The sequence below is a fragment of the Theobroma cacao genome, chromosome 2, assembly GCF_053813885.1.
Source record: "Theobroma cacao isolate CCN51 chromosome 2, ASM5381388v1, whole genome shotgun sequence".
Lineage (NCBI taxonomy): Eukaryota > Viridiplantae > Streptophyta > Magnoliopsida > Malvales > Malvaceae > Theobroma > Theobroma cacao.
Window position 1 is genome coordinate 50,892,164 of NC_142640.1, and position 25,023 is coordinate 50,917,186.

Below are 25,023 nucleotides of genomic sequence, written 5' to 3' on the forward strand. Positions count from 1 at the left end.
ACTCTGCGCGCGAGTCTTTTTCGTTTTCAATTTCTAAACTAGAATACAAGCTTATATTACAGGGGAGGGGACGGTGGCAGATGAGCTCATCCTGATTTTCATCTAACAAGCAAAAGCTACGAGTGTCATCACGTCAATTGGGACCAGAAATGCCTTGCTCAATCGCTCAGGCAGGAGGGAGAGCTTGAATAAGTAAACTACCATAGCCCACAAACAAATTGGTTATTACATACATAAACAAAGATCTACAAAAGAATAAATGTCACCATCTATATGAACAGCTTGCACCAGAAATAATGGAGCAAGGCTTACAACATTATCAGAGTTCTGAGAGAATCGCAGGGATGTAATGAGATAGCTCTGCTGTGAGAGACTGAAATCCATTCACTAGTTGTGTGTGGAAATCCTGGTCTTCTTCTCCAATCAATCTGAAGTGTACTCGAATTGCACGCTTGCAAACAGCCATAAATTCAAGGAGTGCAGCAATGAGCTGCTGTAGCTCCTGAGAACGCAACCTTGTGGCAGGTTCACCTGACAAGAAGGCTGTGCACACACTCAGAACGCCACTATTCACCTGCATATATGCCGAATTTGTTTAGGCGGATGATACGAAAGGTACAAAAGCTTAATCACACAAACACTGTTGAACAACGGTATTAAGTATGGATTTCTGGCAAATCCCTCCTAGATAATTGCTTTAAAGCGAAAACAATAATGAACAAGAAATTGAAAGGCAAATAGAAAATTTGATGAGCTCACTTGAACTGCGACACTGCCTTGAAGAATTCTCTGCAGACTCTGGAGACGTGGCAATTGATCTCCTTCAGAACTACGAGGCTCTTCAAGCTCATTTCGTAAGGCAGCTGTTCGAGTTTCAATCATTCCAATTGCATTCTCTACTGGGGAAAATTCAAGTGATTCAGATTTTATGACCAAGAGCCTATTGACCAGTGCAGGGAATGAGCCTTCAGTCTGAAGAACAGTCCTCCTCTTCCATTGGTCTTCCAATCCACCTTGGGTCTTGCCGTTTTTTGTGAATGGAGTATCAAACAAGAAGCGGTCGAAGACACGTGCACGGACAGTTCCAGTCGAAAGAGAAAAGATTCTCTCCCTTCTGCTTCCCAAATCTTCATCTTCCATGACTGGATCAACAGCCGTTATTTGCAGGTAACAGACTCCAGGCTGCAACTCCTCTGCCTTCACTTGTCTTGAATCAGGGATAATGTGCAAAGTATGATTACCATCCATCCTAGATTCATATATATGACTAAGTTTTTCCATTATGTCACCCAAGCGTACATCACGAGGTTCTCGGTAAACATATTCCTTCCGGTCCAGCTTGCCAAATCTCTCCCCGTAGAATCCAACCCTATAATAAGTAGCATCAGTGAATGGAATAGGGCTTGACTCCTGCTCAAGGATTGATTCGTAGATATTTGTGAGCAATGTATGACATTTAGCCAGCTGTCCGTATGCCCTTCTGCTCTTATAAACTGGAATTACAAGTTCCAAAATGCTTGCACAGAAATGATAGAGCTCAGCTTGAGAGAAAAGCTTATTTGCAAGCTGTAGGTACTTAACAGCAGAGTCAACAGTGAGCTTGGAAGCACCATATCCCTCAACCTCAGCAGCTGATGCCTCAGATGTTATTTCACTGCTGACCATAGGACAAATTTTACGTAGAGCTGTCACATGATCCTTGCTCCAAACACCATCATTTCTAGCAACAAGGGCCTACAACAGAAAAACTCATAGATGATGGCAAAATATGGACAAATTTGCAATTAATTAGCAGTCTTCTTTCTTCCTTTTTTTTTATTTCTAATTTCTTGGCAGCCTTTTTTCCTCTTTATCTGTTTGCCTTGGAGCAAGGCCTTTATGTCCATTTAGCAGGTGAGCCTTCCATTTTAAAAAAATACCGAAAAATAGTCAGTTCCTGCTTTTGGTTCATGACATTCCACTTCCATAACATGTTAATTCATGATTTCTGAAATATAAGAACATGACAACAAATACTTGGAAGTAAGAAAATGGCCAAAATTTGATAGTCATGTTGTTCTCGGCCAAAAAATAGAAAGACTAATGGTCCTTAGAAATCTTATGAAGGTTGCAGGCAAACAAATGTCTCGAACTGACTTACCTGCATTACAACACCAGCAACAGCCACAGCACACTGTGCAGCTTCAGCCCAAGACTGCATTTCTTGATGTGCATCACACAAATGCAGCAACCACATTATGTGAAGATCTGGGACAGGGGCAAATGCCATTGCAAGCTTGTAAAAGCTTTCTGCCGCTGCATATCTATCCATTGACATCACAGAGGCCTGCGAAAAAAAAAGCAGTCAATATTGAGATGTTAGTACGACAGCATTTATTCATCCAGATCACAAGCCAGAAAAAGAAAACAGAACCATTACCACTTCCTGCTGTCAAAACTCACAAATTTTAGCCATGAACAAGCATCTTCGTCATTTGATCTTAAACTAAATTAGCTTAATCATTTAAAGGGAGTGGTTGCATTAGGCAAGCCAAAGCCCATCTCTGAATGAGTTCACGTTTAAACAACCAAATCCTCAATGGCTATAGTCCCATCCCTCCAGGTCACTTAAAGATCAAATTAGGTCTCTGTTGCCACCGTAAGGTGCGGCATGGTCCTGTCATGATGCTTAACTGCATATTCTGCAGAATTCCTTGACTATTTGTGTTACGAACATAGCACTTATTGGACAGTTGAATTGTACTTTTTAAGAGACATATTTCTAATGCCATAACGGTTGCATGAAGACCATACAGGAAACTACCTCACAAAAAAAAAAGAACTAAAAAATGTTCGTAAAATCAGTCTGACCAAAATCTGACAGATCTTTTGGACTTACCAACAGTGCATGCTCCAGACTAGCATCAAGGGCCAGAAGAAGACTGCCAGAGAGAGATTTCACTTCTGACCAGGACCATCGATTCTCTTCAAAATTTTCTGGAGTCACCAATAGAGAATTCTCAGGAAGTCCACACTCATTCAATAGGCCAGAGCTCTTGACCTCATCTGACATTTCCTCCAAAGATTTTCGAAGCCGCCGTGCTTCACCGCTTTCTTCAAGTGTCCCATCAGACTTCATCTGAGTCACCTGCATGTCAGACATTAGCTCGGATAATGTAATAGTCAGCATGACCCTCAACCTCGCAGTCTGCATGAAGTAGAAAGAACTCTGCAAAAATGAAAGAAATAATTGATGTCAGATTGAACAAAAGGAGCCAGCCCAATGGACATCTATCTTAAAATGCCAAAGGGCCTACCTTCACAAGTATTTGAAGCCCAATAACCGCTCTTTTCCTAATATTATCATTTCGGAAGACTGCAAGCCGAAGAAGATGAAAAGCAACTTGCTTTAAGAATCGATCATTGTCCCTAGCCATTAGGGTTGCCCCATGAAGATCAAAGACATGGTTGAAAACAGGTAAGAAAGCTTTCCAGAAAGCCAGTGGCTGATTTCGGGAAAAGAAGCTCATAATTATAGATGATAAACAATCAAGTTTTCCATAATCTGTAGCAATGCTATGGGATGCTGCCATCACAGAAAATTTCTCAGACATTTCCAAAACCTGAAGACTAACAGCAGCACTCAAGTTTTCTTCCCAAAGCTCCTGAAACAAACATAAAAATCAAGAGCAACCTAAATCAATTTCAGAACAAGACCAAATAAGTAACTTTGAAAACACTTTTATTTTTTTGAGAACATGATATTCTTATACAACTGTACCAGCTTTTGTCGCAAAATGGGGTGCAAAGATTCTCTAAGTGCTTGGGCTGAAGCTCCAATCCTAGAAGATTGTGCCTGAGCCAGAGCTTCTCTCAAGGAATATGGCTGGCTTGGGGAGCTTAGCTGAGAATTCACCCTCTGCCACAAGTAACCATTGTCAGGTGTTCCCTGCGGCTGCATTTGAGCAATCAAACAATGTATAAAAAATTTAGCAGATGCAGTTTTCTGTATCTACAAATCAACAACATCCACAAGCAAACACTGACTTCTAAATTTAAGAGCCACAGAAAAAAATACAATAATAACTCACTCTAACATCTTGTCTTGATGCCTCAGATAGATAATTGTTAATTGCAGGGGAAAGCTTATCAGAGTATTTTGGTGAAGTAGGTCCATCACCTACAGGATTGCGAGAACTGCTGCCTATAAGCATACCATCAGCAGGCTTTCTGTGCTGTAAGTACATCATGGAGAATTAGCACAATGGGAAGGGTAAGAAGTGACAAAGCCTCTGCTGCAAACCAATTTTCCATATTACATGGAAAATAATCATAAATTCAGAATGAAAAAGTACATAATGTTGACTAGTATTGACCAGAATAGAGGCGAAAGTCTAAGATAAGCTAGAGAAATAAATTTGAAACATACTAGATGTGCTTGAGCACAAGGTTACCTTTCTCTATAACATATTTGTTTCATGAATATTTCTTCTTATAACAGTTAATAAATGTTAATAATAGAAAAAGCTGACATTCAGCTTGCTTCAGTTTATTTGTGTTTTAAAAAAAAAAACAAATTAAATCATCCGGCAATATTATTAGCTTTTAATGTTGTGGGAAAAATTAGCATAGAGTATATGTATTGAGTACTTTCTCACCCCATATACTTTCAGGCATATATATGACAGTATGAATATAAGCATACAAATATTTATTTTCCGTATACACATATTTAATAGGCGCAATGTTGTCCTATAAACAAATTGGTTGGCGGCAATCCAGCATCATCAAGGTTATTGGAATGATGTGATGAACGCTCAGGAGAACGATGCCATTAACTCAATTTAAACGACCAAATGTGTTTAAGCCACTCAAATGCTTCCTCTATATTCTATGCCCAATCATTACCAAGTTCAAGGGCTAAGACACCAACAACCTAGGCTGAAACTTAAAAGAAAAAGTTTAATCATTTATTGTTGTCAAGAAGCATAGGAGATAAGCTAAAGACAACAAATTAAACCTTAACCACATCATGGACCTGCCTAAACAAATAAATTAACAGAATCAACAAACAAGTTTGCACAACAAAAAAGGAAATTGAATATTTAGCTATATAGCAACCTCAAAAAGAACCAGGCATTCCTCCATGAGTTTGAAGAATAATCTAGTTCGAGCAATGCTTTGCTGCCAAGCCTTGACAACTGATGCCTCATCCAGATTACGCACGATTTGCAAGATAATAATCAAAACTTCACGCTTTTCAGCAGCATTTAAGTTGTAAAATACAGGCATTTCATCTAGAATCTGCAGAGAGGAGAAGCTCACTAACAACAAATTTATGCTGGCATAAATGCAGTCGTATCTCATCGAGGTCATCTTTAATACAATCCCATGCCAAATTTTAGACTCCAATATCCCATCCTATGTCCTATTTCGGATTGATAAGATTTGACCTAAGCTTTATGCAAAGCTCTTATGATGGAAGGATGCTAAAAGTTCCAGAGACAAAATGCAATACCAGATATGTAGGTTTTTCTTAGATGATACCAATGACAATAACTGCTTCACCTTCTCAGATGAACATACAAGTGAATGTGACACCAAACAGCCATGTAATTTTGTCACCCATCACTAATTAGTTCATTTGGGTTAAGAAAATTGTAATACCATTCAGGCAATTTCACAAAAATGCAAAATCAGCAATGTTGTACCACTGGCTAATCCTTGTAATCTATGCCATCATAGAGTCCAAAATTCCTAGTTCATGTTACAAAGGTTTTTAACTTAGGAATTCAATTAAAGTAAGCGGTGTTATCTGACATTGGTGAAGTTTTAGAGTTTGTTCTGGCCTTATATTCAGGTTGGAACGTCCCCATGTATTGTCAATTGGTTTTTTGTTGGATGCTTAACAAACTGGAAATATAAATCATCATGCAATAAGATTTCTATAATGCAATTTACCTGGCCAATAAGAGGAAAATATAGTTGGGCAATATATAGCTTGTCTTCAGGCTTTTGATACCGACCGTCAAACTCATGCTTACATAAAAGAACTACCAAAATTCTAGCTGCCTAATCACACCAAAAAGCATGTGTTATTAGAAAGCAATAAAGTATGCCACATATACTAAGCATGGAATGCATCCAAACATAAAAGATTAAAAGAAAGTTCAACATCAAGAGAGACAGAAATGAATATGAACATGATTATTTGAACCAGTTAAGCAGATTTTATCCAAACTCACCTTAGCACGCTGAGATAAATCATCATGATCCCAAGTAAGGAAAATTTCTTGAATCAAGACAGAAGACAGATAGTTCCTACAGCATAATATCAAGATAGTCAAGTGAGCGATGCTGGCATTGTCAGATACTAATTATTTGAGGGCTTGTGCGATCAACACAAGGCCAAACTAACCAATTCGGTTTTTTCAAGGAGAAATCTTAGAGAGAGAGAAAGAGCGAGAGGAAAAAAAACTACTGTTAGTGAATCCTTTGATAAAAAGATAAACTAATTAGATTACTCCATATCAAGGAGCATCACTAATTGACCTCTGGACCATTAGGGACAAGCGACATGGACGACAATCATGTGAAAGCAAGCCAAGATTAATTACCTAGATACTCTAAAAATATGACCTTTATTTGCCATTTTTAGGGCCCCATTTAAGCTGAAATGATACCATTAAGTAATTTTTATGTTTCTTTATAACGCCAGGTATAAAGACAATTTCGAGGTTTCTCAGATGTTGCAGATTTTGGATCTTAACAACTGTGATTTAGATTTTTTTTTCTTTTATTTATTCTTTATATTTTAGGAGTTGGTTTAAGTCAATTTTGGTACTTTCTTATTTTGGATCTCAAGTCCTTAAAAGATAGGATTGCTAGAACTCTACAAGCAGTCATGTAACATATTTTATTATGTAAAGAACTAGTTTCGAATTTCAGTAGCTCTCATGGTATCTTTGAACAGCCATTTATTACACCATATACAAACTCACATCATTTTATGATCTAATTTTAACCCTAACCCAATATATCCATTCACAGACCAAGCCAGCAATATTTCATCCCAAACCCTTGGTATGCCAATTTAATACCATAGCAACTTAATCAAAACCCCAATTCTTCCCATGGTCACCCATTCTTTCGACCTGACTTCAATTGACCCTGACTAAGAACCTGAAAAGACAACTTTTCGTGCTCACCTACGAAAACAACTAATTTCTCATAATTTAATGCAAACCCCCTGACCCCTTCAAAGCTCTCCTACATCAGAGGTTTGGGTGGGTTATGAAATATCGGTAAACACTGAACTCTAAAAACGTGGAAGACACTATATTATTCCTTCTTCATGAACATGTGTATCATTCAATTAGAAGTTAAGCCCCTTATGCCAACTTTTACAATAACGAAATTTTGGTTGCATTCATAACTAAGGAAATACACTGTTCATTGTGTAAGATAATAACAATGAGGAAAAGTTAATGCCATCTATCATATTAGAACTGATGATAGTGTCAGAGCAACAAGACAACATTGTTATTTAAAAATACATTCAACTTATATAAGTTCTCCCCTGTAAAGAGGGATGTTCTCCATAAAGGCACAACATTGAGCAGAAATTTACATTGAGAAGGAGTGAAGCATACGAACACAAGAAGAATAAAGTACCTATCTGAAGGGTCTCTCCCAGGCATTTCCACAAAAAGATCATGATCACATATTATCTGCAAAAATATTAGCTTGCAATCATGCAGAACTGATTGACATACCCCAGAAAACTTGTCCAGATACAAGGACACCTGCAGCACGTAAAACTCATTTAGAAAGTGACTAACCTCAGAACAACAGCAATAACAACATGATCCAATATTTTCAGGGCCATATACCACCACCAGTTTATTGGAAGTAATCATTTCTCCTTTCCTTCATCCTTGTACATAAAAGAACCCTCTCACCCAAAAGTACAAATATCAGGTTGAGACAGGCCTCCAACATTTGCTGTAACTCATTAAAAAAAACAAGTCTACAGCTGTATGTGGACCTGAATGACCGCTTGTGCTTCACCTTATTAAATAGTAAACAGTTGTGGAAAACCAAAGATACTCAACTCAGACATGCAATGAATAACATCTGTTTTTGCAATCGTAGAGTGACTCTAGAAAGATATATAATCATCAAAATTGCCGACTAGATGAACTTTTTAAGATGTTGACTCATTGTACACATATGCCATACTGCATCCAAGTTTCCCAAAGCCTAAACTACCTTGTTAGTTCCTAAACTCAGAGCCATGGGATCTAAATTAACAAAGAATTCCTCACTCTAGGGATAAGTGTCATGATAGTTATAGACTCTTAAGATTCCTAGATTATCTAACACAAATGTCTATTTTCAACTCCCCCACAGAAATAATATGGTCACTAATTGACATTTTAAGAGGGTTGCTCACAGAGGTTTAGGTAATTTTGCTTCATTTTTTCTGTGTCCGATCAGTCATCATATCTAAACTTAATTGTGCTTCAATTGGATTTACTTGGATTTTATGCTAAAGCTTTTACTAGAATTTAGTGCGTTTCGACCATAATGCTAACCTTCTTTCTTTCTCAATTCTTCTGATGCCATTACACTTGTGTTGTCTATAAATAGCCTTCTACTGTTACATTTTTCACTCAATCAACTGAGATTTGCTTGATAGGATCAGAAGATCAATAGTGGATTCTGTAGGCTTGACATGTTTTTCATCATAAAGATAGAGAGAGATCCATTGTTACCAAAACTGTGATTGTCAATCAGAAGGTATTAGTTGCTTTAGTTACATTTATCCTTTTGATTTTATATTTCTTATTTTATATGTACACTTTTCGTTAGATCAAGAAATTTTCTTAGCATCAATCTAAAATATTTTTTCCTTGCAATATTTGAAAAAGTTCTCTAACCATTTGCATTGTTTGATACAATGACTTTTGGGTTCTTATTGTCCTGCACACCCTATATTTAAATTGGGTTTTTCTGTTGTGCTCATGAGTTATTCAGCTAAGTGATACTTCGAGTGCTTTCAGCTCTTGCTCTGCAGAAGCTTAGGTTTGCAATGGTGGAGGATGGTTGTGCACTGTTTTATGTTTTAGTAAATTTTTATTTTTAAGGGTATACATTTTGGGGCCTGGCTTTTGGACAAATATTTCAGTACTGTAGGATTAAGCCATTTCTTAGCTTTCTTTCCACTTTTTTGCTTTTGTACTTCATAGCTTGCTTGTCATTGTGCTGATTGGGTTAAGTCAAATGCAAGCAAAAGTAAACCATGATTAAGATGCTAGATGAGTGATTGATGACAGCCAATAATAATAATAATCAATTTTGTTGTTGCTTTCTCCAATTTCTTTGTTTGATAGATTGATAAGTCTCCTTTTGCTCAAGGATGTTAAGTACCTTTTCAACATCTACTGTCAATCTTATACCATGGATGTATTAATCTACGTGAACTTGGCAAAAATATTCTCATGTTCCTTTGTTTGACTTCTTTCGATCTTTCAGATATTAGATTCCATTTTAGTTAACCATGATAGAATTTTTTTTTATAGAGTTCATTGAAATAACAAGTGAAGATTGGTTTTGTTAGAAGATAAATAGCAGAAATCAAAGTTTGGAACACCATTTTATTCCCTAAAACATGTTTAATCATAGTAAGTAAAGCATTGTCTAATAATTCTAAAAGAATTTCAAAATAAGAGTTATTACCATTTTCCCTTATTCTATTACCATTTTATCCTATATCATGTAACTTTTAATAGTTTTCGTTTAGGTTTTGCTAAAGAAGTGCCCTAAGGGCACTCTTAAGGGTAGTAAAAGATACTATTTATAGTAATATTCTTGTATTAAGTGTAGTAGTTGACAGTTAACATTATGAATTCTAATTCACTGGAGAAGATATAACTCAATATGATAACTTAAGTTAGCAAAGCCCTTTCTCTTTATAATTATTTTACTACTGTTTTTGTTTCTACTTGACAGATATGGTATTATTTTCACTTTCATTAATTTCATACCCTACTCTTTGATTTATTGATCAGTCATCAATATATTCGTCATTCTAGATTATAAAAACTATATGTCTATATACCAACAAAATAGGATGATTGAAAAAGAATTAATCCAAAATGCTTAAGAAGTACTACATTTATTATAAAAAATTCTTAAAAAGAATTAATTTGGAGTGTTGTCCCTTGTTTGTTGAATATATTAACTCATAATTCTAGATCTTTTTATGAAAGAGGTTACATATTAAAATAAGTTTCTTCTACCTATTTTTTTGGTTTGAAAGTATGATTAATATATTGTTAAAAATGTTATAAATCTATAATAACTATAAATATTAATTATAGACCCACAGTTTTATATCAAATTATTAAAAAGTCGACCTCCACATAGCAGAGGCATACCCTAAACCCTAGTAATACTACATCTGGAGTTTATTTGGTTGGGATTCATTAAATAAGTCCCCAGTATCTAGAGAAGGCTGTAATCATGGTCAATGGACCTCAGTTTTAGTCTCTAGGTATATGTTTTCAGAATTCTTGCCACAGATTCCTAAAACAAGAGTATGCTTTAGATTTATTAAATTAAAAAATTTTAATATTGTGGGTAGTTCGGCTGTTTCTGAAGAAAGTGAAGAACAACTTGTAGGCTTTAAAGAGGGGATCCAAACAGTTAAATTTCTATTCAAAAAGTTCCCTTAACATGCAATGGTCAATTCATGCTAGACTATGACACTAATAAGTCTAAAGAGCATCAAGTAACAGTTTTCGAATTGTTGTTGCAGATTCTTAGAACAAGAGTATGCTTCAGATTTCTTAAATTAAAAATTTTAATATTGTTGGGTAGTGGGGTTGTTTCTGAAGAAAATGAAGAAAAAATTGCAGGCATAAAATCAGGAATGAAATCGTGAAATTTCGATTCAAAGAGTCTCTTAACATGCAATGGTCAATTCAAATACCAGAATATGACACTAATAAGTGTAAAGAGCATCATGTCCGAGTTAGTAGAGTCTGTATTAGACTAATGAATCAAATAAAAAACATACCAATTCGAAAACTTGGCGAGGCTCAATGACAGACAAAAGATCATAACAAAAGAATGCCAAACTGCTGTTCAATCGTTTCGCCAAGCTTAGCCCTTTCTTACAACGCTCATGAACTTCAGTTAGAAGGCAATCATACAGCTGCATTATACATCTGAACACACCCTCTTTCAATTGCATTGGTGGAACATCTTCATCTATATTAAAAGAAAACAAAAACTGATTTATGGAATTGATGATAGAATACAAGCTATTTTACTTCTATGCTTTAGTGAGACCTTCCTCCAACTTACATTCATTGTAGAATTAACAGAATCATGTCAGTGTGAGGGCATGTGTTTGGGTGTGTCTGTATATATATATATATAAAAGGAGGGATCAATTTATATCGATCTAAGAATTCATATCTTTTTATGTAATATACACATTTTAATCCAATGTTAAATTTCATGATCTACTCATGTAATCATTCTTACCAAAATTTCAAGTAAATTAAATATACATAGTTAGTTTTGACATGATAAGACTTTCAACCATTAAATATATGTTCTAAAAGAAACAGTACTCAACCAATAGGATATAGATATCAGATTGACTTAAAATTTAAGCGCGTGAAAGGCATGAATATAATATTAACTCCAACACTTAACTTGTTAAAACATTAGCTGCAGAGAAAGTTACAGAAAGATATAACAGTTGGCAATTGCTACATTGGTTTAAGTATGAGAGAGATTCATATGCCTTCATGTGTATGCGTGTGTGTGTGTGTGTACACGCATGCATTGAAATTCTTCTTGCATGTAAGGTAAATCTACCTAATGGAAGACTATGATAGAACAGACGTGTTTGCTCCAATGCCATTGACTTGACAATTAGCTCAAGAAAAAACCAAGCCATTGCCAGCACATCATCATATACTGGTCCAACACGATAACCCTTAGCCTGCAGAATGGTATCATATATTAAAACTATCAAAGGAAAAAAGTACTAATAAAATACAGAATCAACAATGCAATGATTTCAGTCCCTATGATTACTAACTAAAGTCCACATTAGACTAACATTATAAGTAACTTGAGCACCAAGAGCTCAGCTGCTATTTGATAAAAAGTTTTGACTTCTTTGAAAATTTTAATTTTTGATGATTTAATTTTTTTCAGTGCATTTGGCTTATCATTTTGAAGATAAACCATAATTCCGATGAAAAATATTGAACGTGTTAAGTTAAAGCCTACTCGATGCATTAAGTCAATATTGCTTAAAAGTTTTTTATATACTGTAATTTTGTTTTTTAAAATTCTTCTTCAATGTGAAATGCCTACGTAATCATAAATTATAAAAGTATGCAAACAAAATCTCTTCAATATTTTATTTTCAGCATTCCAATTAGTTATGATTCTGAGGTTCCACTAGTCAACTATTAGAAATTTGTAAGTATAAAACCTGGGTAAATTAGAATAAAGTGAATAGCTTGGGTGATATAGGAATTTAGAAATTATGACATGACATTTTCTGATTAAGAATCTACTAGGTAGTAACATATAGAAAGCATACCACATCATTAAATTTAATCAAGAAAAAGGATATCAAAGCAGGAAGGAAAAACAAGGCAGCTAATAATAGTAACTACTGGGTAAATTACCTTACTACGAGCCAAGCTACCCCACACAGTAGACAAACCCGGATAAACTGGAGGTTGACGACCACCAAAGTCATCAAAAGCATAATCTACATAATTAACTAGAGAGCGATTTCGTTCAGCATCATCAACTGACTCTTGCTGCACCCTGCAAAAAAAAAAAAAAAAAAATAGATTACACATGCTAAAAGAAAAAACTGATGTTCAATTTGATAAAACCAGAAAAGGCAATGCTCTTTGCCTTAACCAGTTCATAAAGCACATGCTAAACGTTCAAACAATAATGATGAAGGATGAGTTTGCTTCATAAGCATAAGATAAAATAGCCAACATGGCAGAAATTAGAAGACTGCATACATAAATAACATGACAAAGGTAATTTTGATTAAAATAAATACCCAAGCAGGCACAAGATTTTGACGTTTTCATGGTTATGATGAGTGCATTACATGTATTACGTAACCATCTGTCAATCAATTAACTAAAGAGCAAACCTGGTTAGGATATTGACCATGGCTCTGAATGCAGCAACCTGAAGCAATGAACCGAAATGAGATAGCAGCATATACAGTAAGCAAGCCAGTATAACATGGAGAAGCTAAATTATCATATGCTAGAGGAAAATATAAGGCCACTTAGAGGGGGAAGGGGAACACAAATTTTTAAGTGCATAAAAAATGAAAAAATTTAGTTTAACCTGAAGGGTTTCTCCACCATTCCCTATAAGATGGAGAAGCATATTCAGAATTGGGTGAAGAAACTGAAGCAAAGCAGTGGAATCAACATTCTTTAAGCTGTTAATTGCCTGCAACACATTATGAGTTTCATGTCATATATGTACATAAATGTGCAATGCAATTTTAAGAACATCCAGGATATCTGTATTTGGTAACATAAGATGCAAGGATGAAAACAGGCTCTGCCTGATTTAAAGTCCTGAAACACCCTTCACTTTCTACTTTGTCCTCTCTCTCTCTCTCTCTCTCTCTTCTTGCAGGGAGGGGGGGTGTCTGTCATGGAACAGAGGTATAGGCAGTTATACTATATCCGCTCATCCTTATTGTCTAGCCCGCTACAACTTCAATGGGGTTGTTCCTCGTTATGATTGTAATCGTTATTATTACAACTCAACACCAAAATCCAAATTCAAATGTGAAATGCCTTTTGCAAGTGAATGAAAGAGTGTTAAAACCAGAAAAAGAATTGAAATTGAAAGTATACATAAAGCGTCAACAAAATCTAGATGCCCAGCTCTCTATTATTTCTTGTACTAACTGGGAAACTTACATAGACTACTCATTATGGCAGCATGTGCAAGGTATGTACAAGCCATTTTCATGAAGACATTTTCTTTTAAGTTGCTTTTAGATTTTTTTTATATTTGGGGAAAGAGGGAAACCGAGCTCTCTAAGCAAAGGGATACATGCACCCACCATTGAACCAAATGCTCAAGGCAGTTACTTTTAGAAATTAAATATATATAGTTCTTAAATTTAATTGGTTGCTATAAGATTGAAATTTTTAAAAAAGATATAGATAAGCATTCATTAATTTTGTGCTTTAATTTGCATTTAGAATTTTAAAAATAAATACTTCAAATAAACCTAGATAAATATCATTTTTCGCAAAATGTAAATAAAATGCATAAATGAGCTCAAACGTCAGATTTTGGTTTGTCCAACTAATCAAATTATAAAATTGTAAGTAAAAGAATTGCAGGTGACATGAACTCCAAACATATTTTCAGACCTCCACCAAGACCCCAAAGTTCTGAATTGTAGGATGCATCAAGAATTAATGAGCTCAAACAAGGCTAACTTTGACTCATATATACTCTATTTTGCCCTGTTGGAATGCCAATATGTCAGGAAGCTCTAGCAACCTTTTCGTTTTGGAAGACCTAGAGATCCATAAACTTGCAAGTATTACAAACGACATGTGCAAGTGCGAGCAAATCTAAACCCTAAACCAGCAAGAGAAGGAAGATCACCTCCTCTGATGGCAAGGGTGAGGGGAAGAAACCCCCGTATTATATTTTTGAAGCAATTTGTTAACAGACTAAAAAGTGTTGGTTTTCCTTTCTTTTCTTTGCCCAAATGTCAGATTTTGGTATGTCCAACTAATCAAATTATAGAATTGTAGGTAAAAGAATTGCAGGTGAGATGAAACCCCCAAATTTTGGGAGCTCCACCAAGACCCCAGTGTTCTCATTTGTAGGATGCATCAAGAATTAAAGAGCTAAAATAAGGCTCACTTTGACTCATATATACTCTACTTTGCCCCCTTGGAAAGCCACTACGTCAGGAGGCTCTTGCAACCTTTTATTTTTGGAAGCTCTAGAGACAGATAAACTTGCAATTATTACACAAGCCACGAATGAGTGTCGGCAAAGATACAAATACCTATCTATGTCCATTGCTGTAGATATTAAATTTGAATTGAAGTATCTAGCTAGGCCTCCACTTCTAGTTATTCATCTCAGTTTATGATGTTCATCTTGCAATAAAGTAGTAAATTTCAACTTATAAAAACTAAATTAGGATATAATTAGGGGAAAAACACAATGGATCTAAAAGATAGAAAAATATGGAGATGAACCAAGTAGCATAAAAAAAAAGTACCTCCAAAAGTTCAGAACCCCAAGGTGGGCTTGTTCGAAGAGTGTGTCTATCATATTCAAGAAAAAAATCCCTGATGCGCTCATTAATTGGGTACACAGACGAACATAGTCTTAAGCGCAATTTGAAAATACTTTTTCCATCTTCCAAATAATCCAACCTCTCCTACAGAGAAGAGGAAAAGTAAACATGAATTGGCAATGTCAAGTTTCAAAGCCAAGCATCCAACTCGCCACATCAGACTGGAAACACAACTCATAACACTAATGGACTAAACTATCTCATATAAGCATAAAAAAGCTTTGCTTCCAACTATATGCCCTTGAATATCATTCATAAACACCAACAACACCAGACTAAGTCAAAGTAACAAGTTTGTTTAACAATACAAAACAAAAATACAACAAATAGATTGATTATAAACAGAATGACAATAGTTCATCAAACTACAGTGTAGAAAATAATAGAGCAGTTATCATATTTAATACTTAATGCTGCCAAACATACCTTGCCAGAATCCTGGAGATAATGTGGAACCAGTTCTCTCATTATTGGTAAAGAAATTTCAGACCGCAATCTGAATTTAAGAAAAAAAATTCAAATTATGGATTTAATGAACGATGGGACTAATGACAAGGAAACATATATTCTAAAATCTTTAATAATAATAGAAAAAAGACAAGAAAGTGAGACATAAATAAGCTGAAAATAAACCTTCGCCCCAGAAATGAATAAAAATTAGTAAAGCACCTAAGCATTTGTTTTCACCCCATAGATGAAGCACCCACTATTTCTCCAATTTCTCCAAAATAATTGATAATAATGGCCTATCACCTAACACCATCTAATGCTAAACTAAAAATAAGCATACTAAATCAGTGGTCCTTGGCCAAAAAAATAAAAAAACAGTTGTCCCATTTCATAACTAATTATCAATTTTTTAAGCATGAAGCAGTGATTTGTTATTTCCAATTTCAAGATAAAACGAGGACGTTCAATTTGAGCAAATACATACTGAGCATGGGTGGACAATGGAAGTGATGCATATCCGATAACTACCTGCCAGGTTAACAAACCAAATGACTCTTCCTACAATATTAATATGATAAATAAAAAGGGAAAAAAAAAGTGAAGGAAGAGAAAGCTCAATAATAGCTCTGAAATATAAAATTTATTTTTAAAAAATGAATAAAAACTAAATTACAGATGAAGTCCATGCTATCCTTGTTTCTCGAACATAAATTCATGCAGAACTCACTGGTTTTGGAGCTTCGAGTTTAGTTTGAAGATCGACATGGAAGAAAGTAAATAAAAGGTGATGCGATGGTGTCCAGACAGCAGGCAGTGAAACTTTAATCTCATCATGGTAGCAGGCCACCCTAGCACCGACAGCAACTTGCGTGTGGGCACATTTCTGGAGTGATGAACCACGCTCCCTTGGATACATTGCCTAGTTGTAATAATTGGACCACAGAAACAAGTAAGATAAAATCTAGAAAACTGGATGCAAAACATCAACCAACACAATTACCTCTAAAGGCTGCCTACGAGCATCTGCATCATCCTTTCTTAGCTCAACTCGTATGAATAGATTCCTTTTCCGACTCAAACTCACAGTTAAGGGATATACATATAGACAATGAAAGAGCTGCAAGAATGGCTCATTTCTCATTGTTGTACGGAAGTCAAAAGCCTGAAACTGTCAGATGAATTAACATTGAAATTTAGATAAAATGAGTTCCACACAATTAACAATTAGCACTGCTGATTGAATTTTAAAAAAATATAAAATAAAATGGCTGATAGCATGCCAGTCCCAATGAGAAGATTCTCAGATGCACAGGAAAGTAGCAGCCAGATCACAATCATCAAATTACAAGGAGCATGTAATTTGGAAGACTGCCTACTTGGGTTAGGTTCAGTTTAATTTTTAACCCAAACCCAAAGTATAGGCTACTTAAAAAACTAAAGACTACAGCTAAATTGCATGCTCTTAATTGAAGCAGCAACTTGACAAGGATCACCCACACATTTTTCTTAAGTAATTTTCCACGGCCACACAGCACATTGATCATTAATGGACCCAAAAGGTGCTCCAACTATGAATTTGAGAAAACTTACAAAATGCATAACACTGCCATGTGCATCAACTAATAAGAAATATAAATGAGTTAGTAGTCAAGTGCAAAAGGATAGCAATTTTACTATCAACAAAGCATTTAAGAATTGAATAATTGTACACCTATCACTATGATTGATTCATTCTCTGATCCCTGCAGTTAATATAATTTTCCTAGTCAGAGATTCTGACAGAATAGCTGGCACCATAATACTAAACAGGAAATTTTGAATATGCACTCAGCCAATTAAGCCACAAACCATGCTTAGAGATTGGACATCAGTTAATATATAAAATGGAAAAAAAAAAACATGACAATTAGAGCCACCATTCTCAATGGTATGATCACCAATATCTTCCTATCAGCTGTGCAAAGAAGTAATTTCTAGTTGGCATGCCATAGGTAAACCCAAGGACAAAAATCAGCACAAAAGTGTTCTGCTTACATCATCAGCACAGAAATCTGGATTTCCCTGAGTGTTAGATCCATTTCCGGAGACATCTTTCCCATCACTCGAAATCCACTTGGAGTTGCTACTCTGAGGTCCATCCAGACCATTTCCAGGACTCTTTGAAAACAGCATATCAGCAACGGGATCCGCTGGATCCAGGAAATCATTTGTCACACTGCCACTTTCTGATACATTTTCCAGCTCAGTATGAACAGTCTGGTGCTTCTCAATTTCCAATTTCAAAACACCTTTGACAGGTTTATGGACCTTTCGTTTAGGATCCTATTATATCAGAAAAAAGGCAAAAAGAAAACAGAATATTAGAAGAAAACACTATAGAAAATAGCAGATACATAATAGAGGAAAAAGAAGAGCAAAACAGGAAGCTAGTTTAACGTAATATCACCATGCAAACACAAATGTTGACAGAATACAAGGACCAATCAACTGATGAACAGGTTATTGATGATAAGAATGACAGTCGATATATTCACAATACTATTAATGGTTCACATTCCAGAATGGCCCTCGATCAGAAAATTGGAGAAACATCCCACTTGATTGGCCAGCAATTTACAGCTGTGCAATGCTTTATGGCCTAAAACAGCTGTAAGCATGTAAATTACCTTTAATTGAAGGCTCAGCTTAACAAGCCTTGAGTATACTGACACTAAAACGATCATAGAGGACTTCAATTTAATTGGTCATCAAACAGCCTAGAAAGCGGTCCCATTGTGCTTGAAATGGACAATGCAAAGCAAAGGGAATAATAAGGCTTGTTAGGAAGCTTGCCACATCCATTCAAGCATGGAGAGGCCAGGAGGCATCATGGCCCATCCTAATTTCTCCCAAACTTTCAGTTAGGATCTGTTTGTTTTACAGAAAATCACTTGTTGGAGGAAAATATCCTTCACAAAATACATATATATTTTCTATTGTTTGGATACACAATAGGAAATATTTTCTGTTTTTTGGCACCTTATAGAAACTTTTAAAAAACATAGTAAAGACCTCAATACTTTGCTCAATCTTCAGATAGATCAAAAATTATCATCAACTAAATGATGCATGTAAAATAAAATTGCAAAAGCAAAAACCATTTCAAAATTAAGGCAATCTTTTTACCCAAAACAGAATTCAATTCATGCTACCTATTTTAATTTGTGCTACTCATACAAGGACTTGGAAAACCCATTTCAAATTGTTCAAAATCCATTGGCAAACACATGTTTAGGATGGATTGTAGCAGCAAAACAGCACCAAGAAGAGATTAAATCACGAGTGATGCAAATGTGTGACTAAGGGAAGTTTGCCTTCAATGTGAATGGCTTATGGGTTCGTGGGTTTGTGGGACGAAGAGAGTTTTAGGGAGTGAAAGGTGAGGATGATTGAGGTAGATAGCTGACAATGGAGGTGGTGAAGGTAGGTTCAATGTGAATCTCAATTTACACGTTTGAGGGGAAAAGGGAGATTGAAGGAGAGAGACGACGGATGGAGAGGTGGGGGTGGTTGGGAATGTAACCAATGCGTTGTAGCAGTGGAGGTGGGTTCAACATTAACATGTTCATGGATTTGAGGGAGAAAGGGAGAGGAAGGGACTGAAGGGGGAGAGAGACAATATAGGGAGATTGAATGAGGAAAGAGACTGAAGGAGACAGCCAGTGGTGGTGGCAATGGGGACGGCTCAATGTGAATGAAATTACGGGGTTTCTGGTAGAAAGGGAGCAAGTTCGGAAAATATCTTCCATTTTTAAGAAAGGAAGACAATTTCCAAGTTTAGGCCGCGTTTTCTGTTGACTCAAAAGGCTTTTCTGGTTAACCAAAACTTTTTTACCTACCAAACACAAGAAAATGCAGAAAATGACTTCCAAAAGTTATTTTCCACTGAAACAAATGGAGCCTTAACCCCTTTATTGTTTTCGAATTTTCTTACCTACCCTTAAGCCCCCTTAACTTCCTCACATTCTTTAACGTTTTCCATATTCTTCACTTCATCTGTCAATATTTTTCAACATTTATCCAAATGCATGGATTTTGAAGCTTTTGCAAAGCTCCTTTCACAAGATCCGCATGGTTTATCCACAATATATACCTAACTTCTAGCATATATGGTTAGATTTTATTTTCTGCTTTTACAAAATCTTTTGCTGCAATCTTTTAAAAAAATATCATGTTAATAGCATAACAAGGTTTAATAAGACAAAAATAACAAATTCAACAGAATTAAATTTTAAATAACTTATTTGTTGTATAAAGTATTTAAAAAGAAAAGTCAAATAACATTACATCAATTTTCCTTAAGTTTAAAAGTGTATAAACTAACACTTGGCTTCAAATTCTGAGTTTTTCCAACATGCATGGTAAGAAGAAAACATTCTCAAAACATGCACACACACAAGCACCCACCCACACACTTTAATCAAGCAAGAATATTCAACAGCTTTAACAGCAAGTCACAAAGGTAAAGTATTATTATTAGCATATACAACAGCAGTGGAGTTTTAAAATTCCATAGGCTCAAATAAACACCACATGTCAATGCATGTACATATCTCAACTTAATAACTTCCTTACCACATGGACATGTGGCATGTAATAAAACCCACTTGTGCAGTATAAAAACTCCACTGCCGGTGCATAAGATAATAATCCTGAAGGTAAAACAAGAGGATAGAAAAGCCTAAAGAAAATATAAAGATTCCCTCCCCTACTCTCTCACACACACGAGGGTGAGGAGAGAATAACATAATACCTTTCTGGTGGACAAATTAGACCACAATGAACTTAAAACGTATCAACAACAAAAGCTCAGCAAGGGAACTTGGGAAGAACATTGGCTATATATTGAAGTTAATCAACAAAGAAGACCAAAGTTAGTTAACCACTTACTACAAATGAAGCAAAGTTAAGCTAATTTATACTGATATATAGAAGTTCATATAACATTAACAATCACTTAAAGTTATATTGATGTGGAGAGAAGCAAAAAGAGGTCAAGTTTTTCCATTAAATATCTTGCCAACCTGTTCACTAACAAACCACAGATAAAAGGCGAGAAAGCAACTAAGCAATACCTGAAGTGACTCCTCAGTATAGCTTTCTTTCACTTTATTTAGATTAGATATTTCAACAATAACAGAACTTCCACTAGAATAACCCAGCTTTCCATCTGATGTAACCTTTGCAATAGGTTCAAACACACCCTCATGAGAACTCGACCCAGAAATGCTGGGAGCAAGAGGGCTACTAGGAGAAGCAGATCCACCAGAAGCTGCACCAATGCTGTTATCAAATAATGGAACAATAGCCCAGGCGAAGGACTCACTGTAAGGCATTATACGAGACCACACCTGCAGCTTCTGCCTCTCTCTCTCAGTCAAGTGCACCTGTTTAGAGAGAGGATAGAGAAAAGAAATAGTTATAAGGGAGCGTTTATTTTAGGGAGTCCAAGACATATTGTCATTAGTATGACAAAGCTTAACAAAGTCTTCATACTAGATTTACAAAATTTGATGGCTATAAGTCGTCTCTTAATCACAGAAGCGCAAAAGCACCACATGCTATTTATATCTAATATTCATTTTCTGGAAGATCATCAACAGTCAGGCTGTTTTCAGCCTTCTTTTTAGTATAAATAAAACACCTTCTCTCATACTATAAACCCTAGGCCACCACATATATTATAACAGTTTTCCTTCTAAGCAACCAACCTGATAGCCTTCCAGTTGCCAATGTTTTTGTGCAGCAAAAAATATCAACAAGCTGCCATTTTACTGTAACACAGCATGCAGCCGAAGAATGACTAATGTAGTAGCCATCTAAGCATAAAAGTCAGATTTATGTCCTCAGATCAAGCAGATTTTAGAAGCATGTACTAATACCAAATTGATTCTATTTAGAGTAAGCAGGTGTTTGGCCCAGCCTTTAAGAAGGCTTCTCTAATAAAATTGCTGAAGTAAGGAGTTTGAAACTATTGAAAAAACTTACACAGGAAGCTGATGACAACTATTAGACCACTACAAACTGAACCAGAATTTGTAGCTTAACTTTAAGAGCTACAGCAAGTAGAGGCTAAAATTTAAACTTTAATGAAACTTTTGTTGTCCCCACTTCAAAGCAGTTTTTACAAAATTACTACCAAACAGCTTTCTACATTGTATAATGCTTCTAAATCAAATTTGCCAAACACTATATCCACTTTCCTTTATAGCACTTCTGGAATAGCTTTATTAGAACAGCACTTTTTTAAAAGCTCCAACCAAGCCCAACAGACTGTAATATTGATTTGGATAACAGTTGATCACTCTAGCCCCAAACCAATATCAAGCACCAAAAACCTATAGAAACTCATATACTACATGCGACAGCATTGATTTTCAACAGGTCAACAGGATTTACTCCAAAATGAGGAAGTGATGAGGAGGGATCACAAGCAATCCCATTAGCAGATAACAAACAAGGAAATAAAATATCAAAATCTGACAAATTAAATGAGAGATTGAAAACAAGAAGAAGCCAGTGTGATAGATGTCCATGCAAGTACCGGTTCTTTACGTGAATAAACTGAAGGGGTTACACCGCCTTCTTCTGTTGCAGGCTTCTCTAACTGGATTAGCAAACAGATTGACGCTGATGGAGCATCTAAATAGAATATTCCATGATGTTCTAAAGGCACTTTAGCCTGTCAAAAGAGTAACAGAAACAAATACTCCTTAGTAATCATTTATTGAAAATTAATCTTATTAGATAAAATGAAAGGGCATAGCTGGCCTTATTGCTTACATCCTGCATTTCACTTGGTAGCTCACAAAAATAGAAATCTTCCGACAGTTTTTCTCTTCTCTCCCTATTATATATGCAAATGGTTCCATAGAATGGCTCTGCGAGAGAAAGAAGTTATCTAAGTCAGAAACCTGGAAACAGTAAAAAGAATGAAAGTGAAGTAACAACACGGTAATGAGAAGCCAGAGTTTCCTGTCAATTATAGGGACGGAATGCTAACCAACAAGTCCAGCTTGAAAGGAAAGGGACAGAACTTTGACTGAGATCTTCAATCCACTATGGTTACCCATCCCAAGAGACAAAGGGTCATTCAATGAGAAATTAATCTAAAACAAACCAGTAACATCAAACAAAAAATTTTACTGGAGCAATAAGATTCAAACCTGCCATACTGTGTTGTAGCGGTTTCTGAAATCCTTTGGCCAAATATCATTGACCTCTCATTTCCCCAGTCAAAAGCTGGTTCATAAGCTGGGAGGGGAGACTGACCAAAATGCTACAAATATATCATGAAATTTTAAAGGAAATTACCACTAACGGGAAATTAAGAGGATATACTGTAGAAGCTAATAAAGTGGGAGAAAATGAAAAATAGCAAGGTGAATGTATAACCAGAGCAACCTTTGTAATATCAGCGTTGGTAAATTGCCTTCCTGAGGAACTTGGGACGTCATCATCGGTAGCATCTTCAGCTTTAATTTGCCTCGCACTGGCAAGCTGCATTTCTGCATAAATATAGCAGATACCAGAGCAAATAGGATGTAAGAAATTAATAGCATTTTTTTTTCTTTCAAGAAAAAGTAGATGGTAGCTAGAATCTCACCCGTCTCAATATCAGTATCCGGGCCTTCAAATATCTGATTCTGGAAGGAAACAGGACTGATAGTTTCATAGTGGCCATATTTGTTATCATCTTTAACCCAATCGCTTCTATAGCACTGAACGAGTTCATTTAGATGTGGCCACTGCTCCAAATTTTCATCAAGCTGAGTCCAACAAAACATACAATTCGCTTTAGCATAAGAAAATCCAATTTTGTTACGTACATTATCTAACAAAAATATAAACAAGCAAATATGAGGGGTTTTACCCTAGACGCTACTACTTCAAAAGTTTGAAAAAATATTTTCCTTTTTCCTATACAAAATAAAAATAAATAAATACTAGAAGCAAGTAAAGAAGAGAGAAAAAGTGACCAAAGGATCCAGCTTGAGATGAGGGAGAAAGTGTCGTGGTATTCTACGAAAGCGATAACCCCCGCCCCCGTTGCCATTGCCAGAAACGTTGCTATCCATTACACCAGATTCTGCATTTTTACATGATAATTTAGTCTTTAAAAGTTGGAACCAGGTAAAATACAATGCGTATTGAGCAGATCTGAAACAAAAACCCTGCACTTTGGCAAATGAGAGAAAAAGGAATACCCGAGAGACAACGGATCGATGCAAGTTGAGAAAGATCTGAGAGAGAAATCTGAACCCACGGCTACGCAAGTTGAGCGGTGGAAAGTTTAAGCCGTACAGAGCAGAGGAGCACGGGCACACTACACAGGACACGAGTCAATATCAGTCTAAAATCTGGAAATAGGAACTGTCGTTTTATCTCATTCTCGACTCCCGACTCTCGTCTCATGTTAGAAGAACAATACACTAATTACAAATTAATTTTTATAATTACCACTTATTGTCTATACTTTCTTTTTAACATTTTTTAAATGTATGTGTTATTTAGCTGCTACACACAAAATATGTGAAAAATATTGCCTAGATATTTTAATTATTAAATTTCTATTAGTAATTCAAAAAATGCAGCAAATTGTATAATTTTAGATATTTTCAAATTTTAAATATAAAAATTTAGTCTTTTATTTGAATTTGGCAAGTTACATATTTTAATATTTTTCCTACATGTCATGAAAATAATTTGTTCACGTAAACATACACATCAGCATGTTTTATTCAATAATATTATAATATTATACATATATATATATATGTGATTTTTTCTTAACTTTCTTTTTATTTATAAAAAAGCTATGACATTCTTATTCCAAACCATTTGATTAAATGTTAACATAATTGAAATAAAAAAATTATACATATAAATTTATATGGGAATGTAATAAAGCTTAATGTACTCACACGTATGCATGCAAAAGCAATATAAATTTTAATATAATCATGATGGAAATAACCTTTTAGAGAGAGTTAACGGATTTAGTTTTTTTTTTTTTTTGAAAAGCTTTAATGGATTTAGTTTAATTTTTATATAAATTGTGAGTGTGAATGTAAACATTATATAATTACTAAAACCATTCAATATTTTTGTATATATATTTAATTATCACGTTTAAC

At 35.3% G+C, this 25,023-nt stretch overlaps 1 protein-coding gene across 4 annotated transcripts; it reads right to left on the bottom strand.

Annotated features, from left to right (window-relative positions):
- Positions 1 to 205: 205 nt before the first annotated feature.
- Positions 206 to 24,269, bottom strand: SPK1 (guanyl-nucleotide exchange factor). 4 transcript variants are annotated; one of them, XM_018115339.2, is made up of 31 exons: positions 24,094 to 24,269; positions 23,866 to 23,975; positions 23,493 to 23,655; positions 23,291 to 23,394; positions 23,053 to 23,165; positions 22,890 to 22,945; positions 22,670 to 22,767; positions 22,431 to 22,568; positions 20,962 to 21,273; positions 17,882 to 18,169; positions 16,848 to 17,009; positions 16,575 to 16,766; positions 16,332 to 16,375; positions 15,824 to 15,893; positions 15,320 to 15,481; positions 13,396 to 13,503; positions 13,193 to 13,230; positions 12,702 to 12,846; positions 11,875 to 12,001; positions 11,063 to 11,256; positions 7,654 to 7,784; positions 6,225 to 6,300; positions 5,941 to 6,051; positions 5,101 to 5,283; positions 4,071 to 4,214; positions 3,761 to 3,934; positions 3,297 to 3,644; positions 2,879 to 3,208; positions 2,141 to 2,326; positions 760 to 1,734; positions 206 to 574 (listed from the first exon to the last, which is right to left on the bottom strand). In XM_018115339.2, exons 2-31 carry the CDS (start codon positions 23,962 to 23,964, stop codon positions 320 to 322), a joined length of 5,526 nt encoding a protein of 1,841 aa, XP_017970828.2. In that variant the 5' UTR covers positions 23,965 to 23,975; positions 24,094 to 24,269; the 3' UTR covers positions 206 to 319. The 4 variants fall into 4 exon arrangements, with proteins under 4 accessions (XP_017970828.2, XP_017970829.2, XP_017970827.2 ...); XM_018115340.2 differs by having other exon boundaries at positions 16,848 to 17,015; positions 23,053 to 23,153; positions 24,094 to 24,268; XM_018115338.2 differs by having other exon boundaries at positions 16,848 to 17,015; positions 24,094 to 24,268.
- Positions 24,270 to 25,023: the final 754 nt, after the last annotated feature.

What these genes read in the sequence shown, in the direction of transcription:
- SPK1 (XM_018115338.2), bottom strand. Translation starts at nt 23,964, where the DNA reads ATGGATAGCAACGTTTCTGGCAATGGCAACGGGGGCGGGGGTTATCGC. An exon ending in TTTATTCACGTAAAGAACCG is followed by an intron (nt 21,274 to 22,430) that starts GTACTTGCATGG and finishes CTCTCTAAACAG; the next exon opens with GTGCACTTGACTGAGAGAGA. An exon ending in GTAGCTTGGCTCGTAGTAAG is followed by an intron (nt 12,002 to 12,701) that starts GTAATTTACCCA and finishes ACCATTCTGCAG; the next exon opens with GCTAAGGGTTATCGTGTTGG.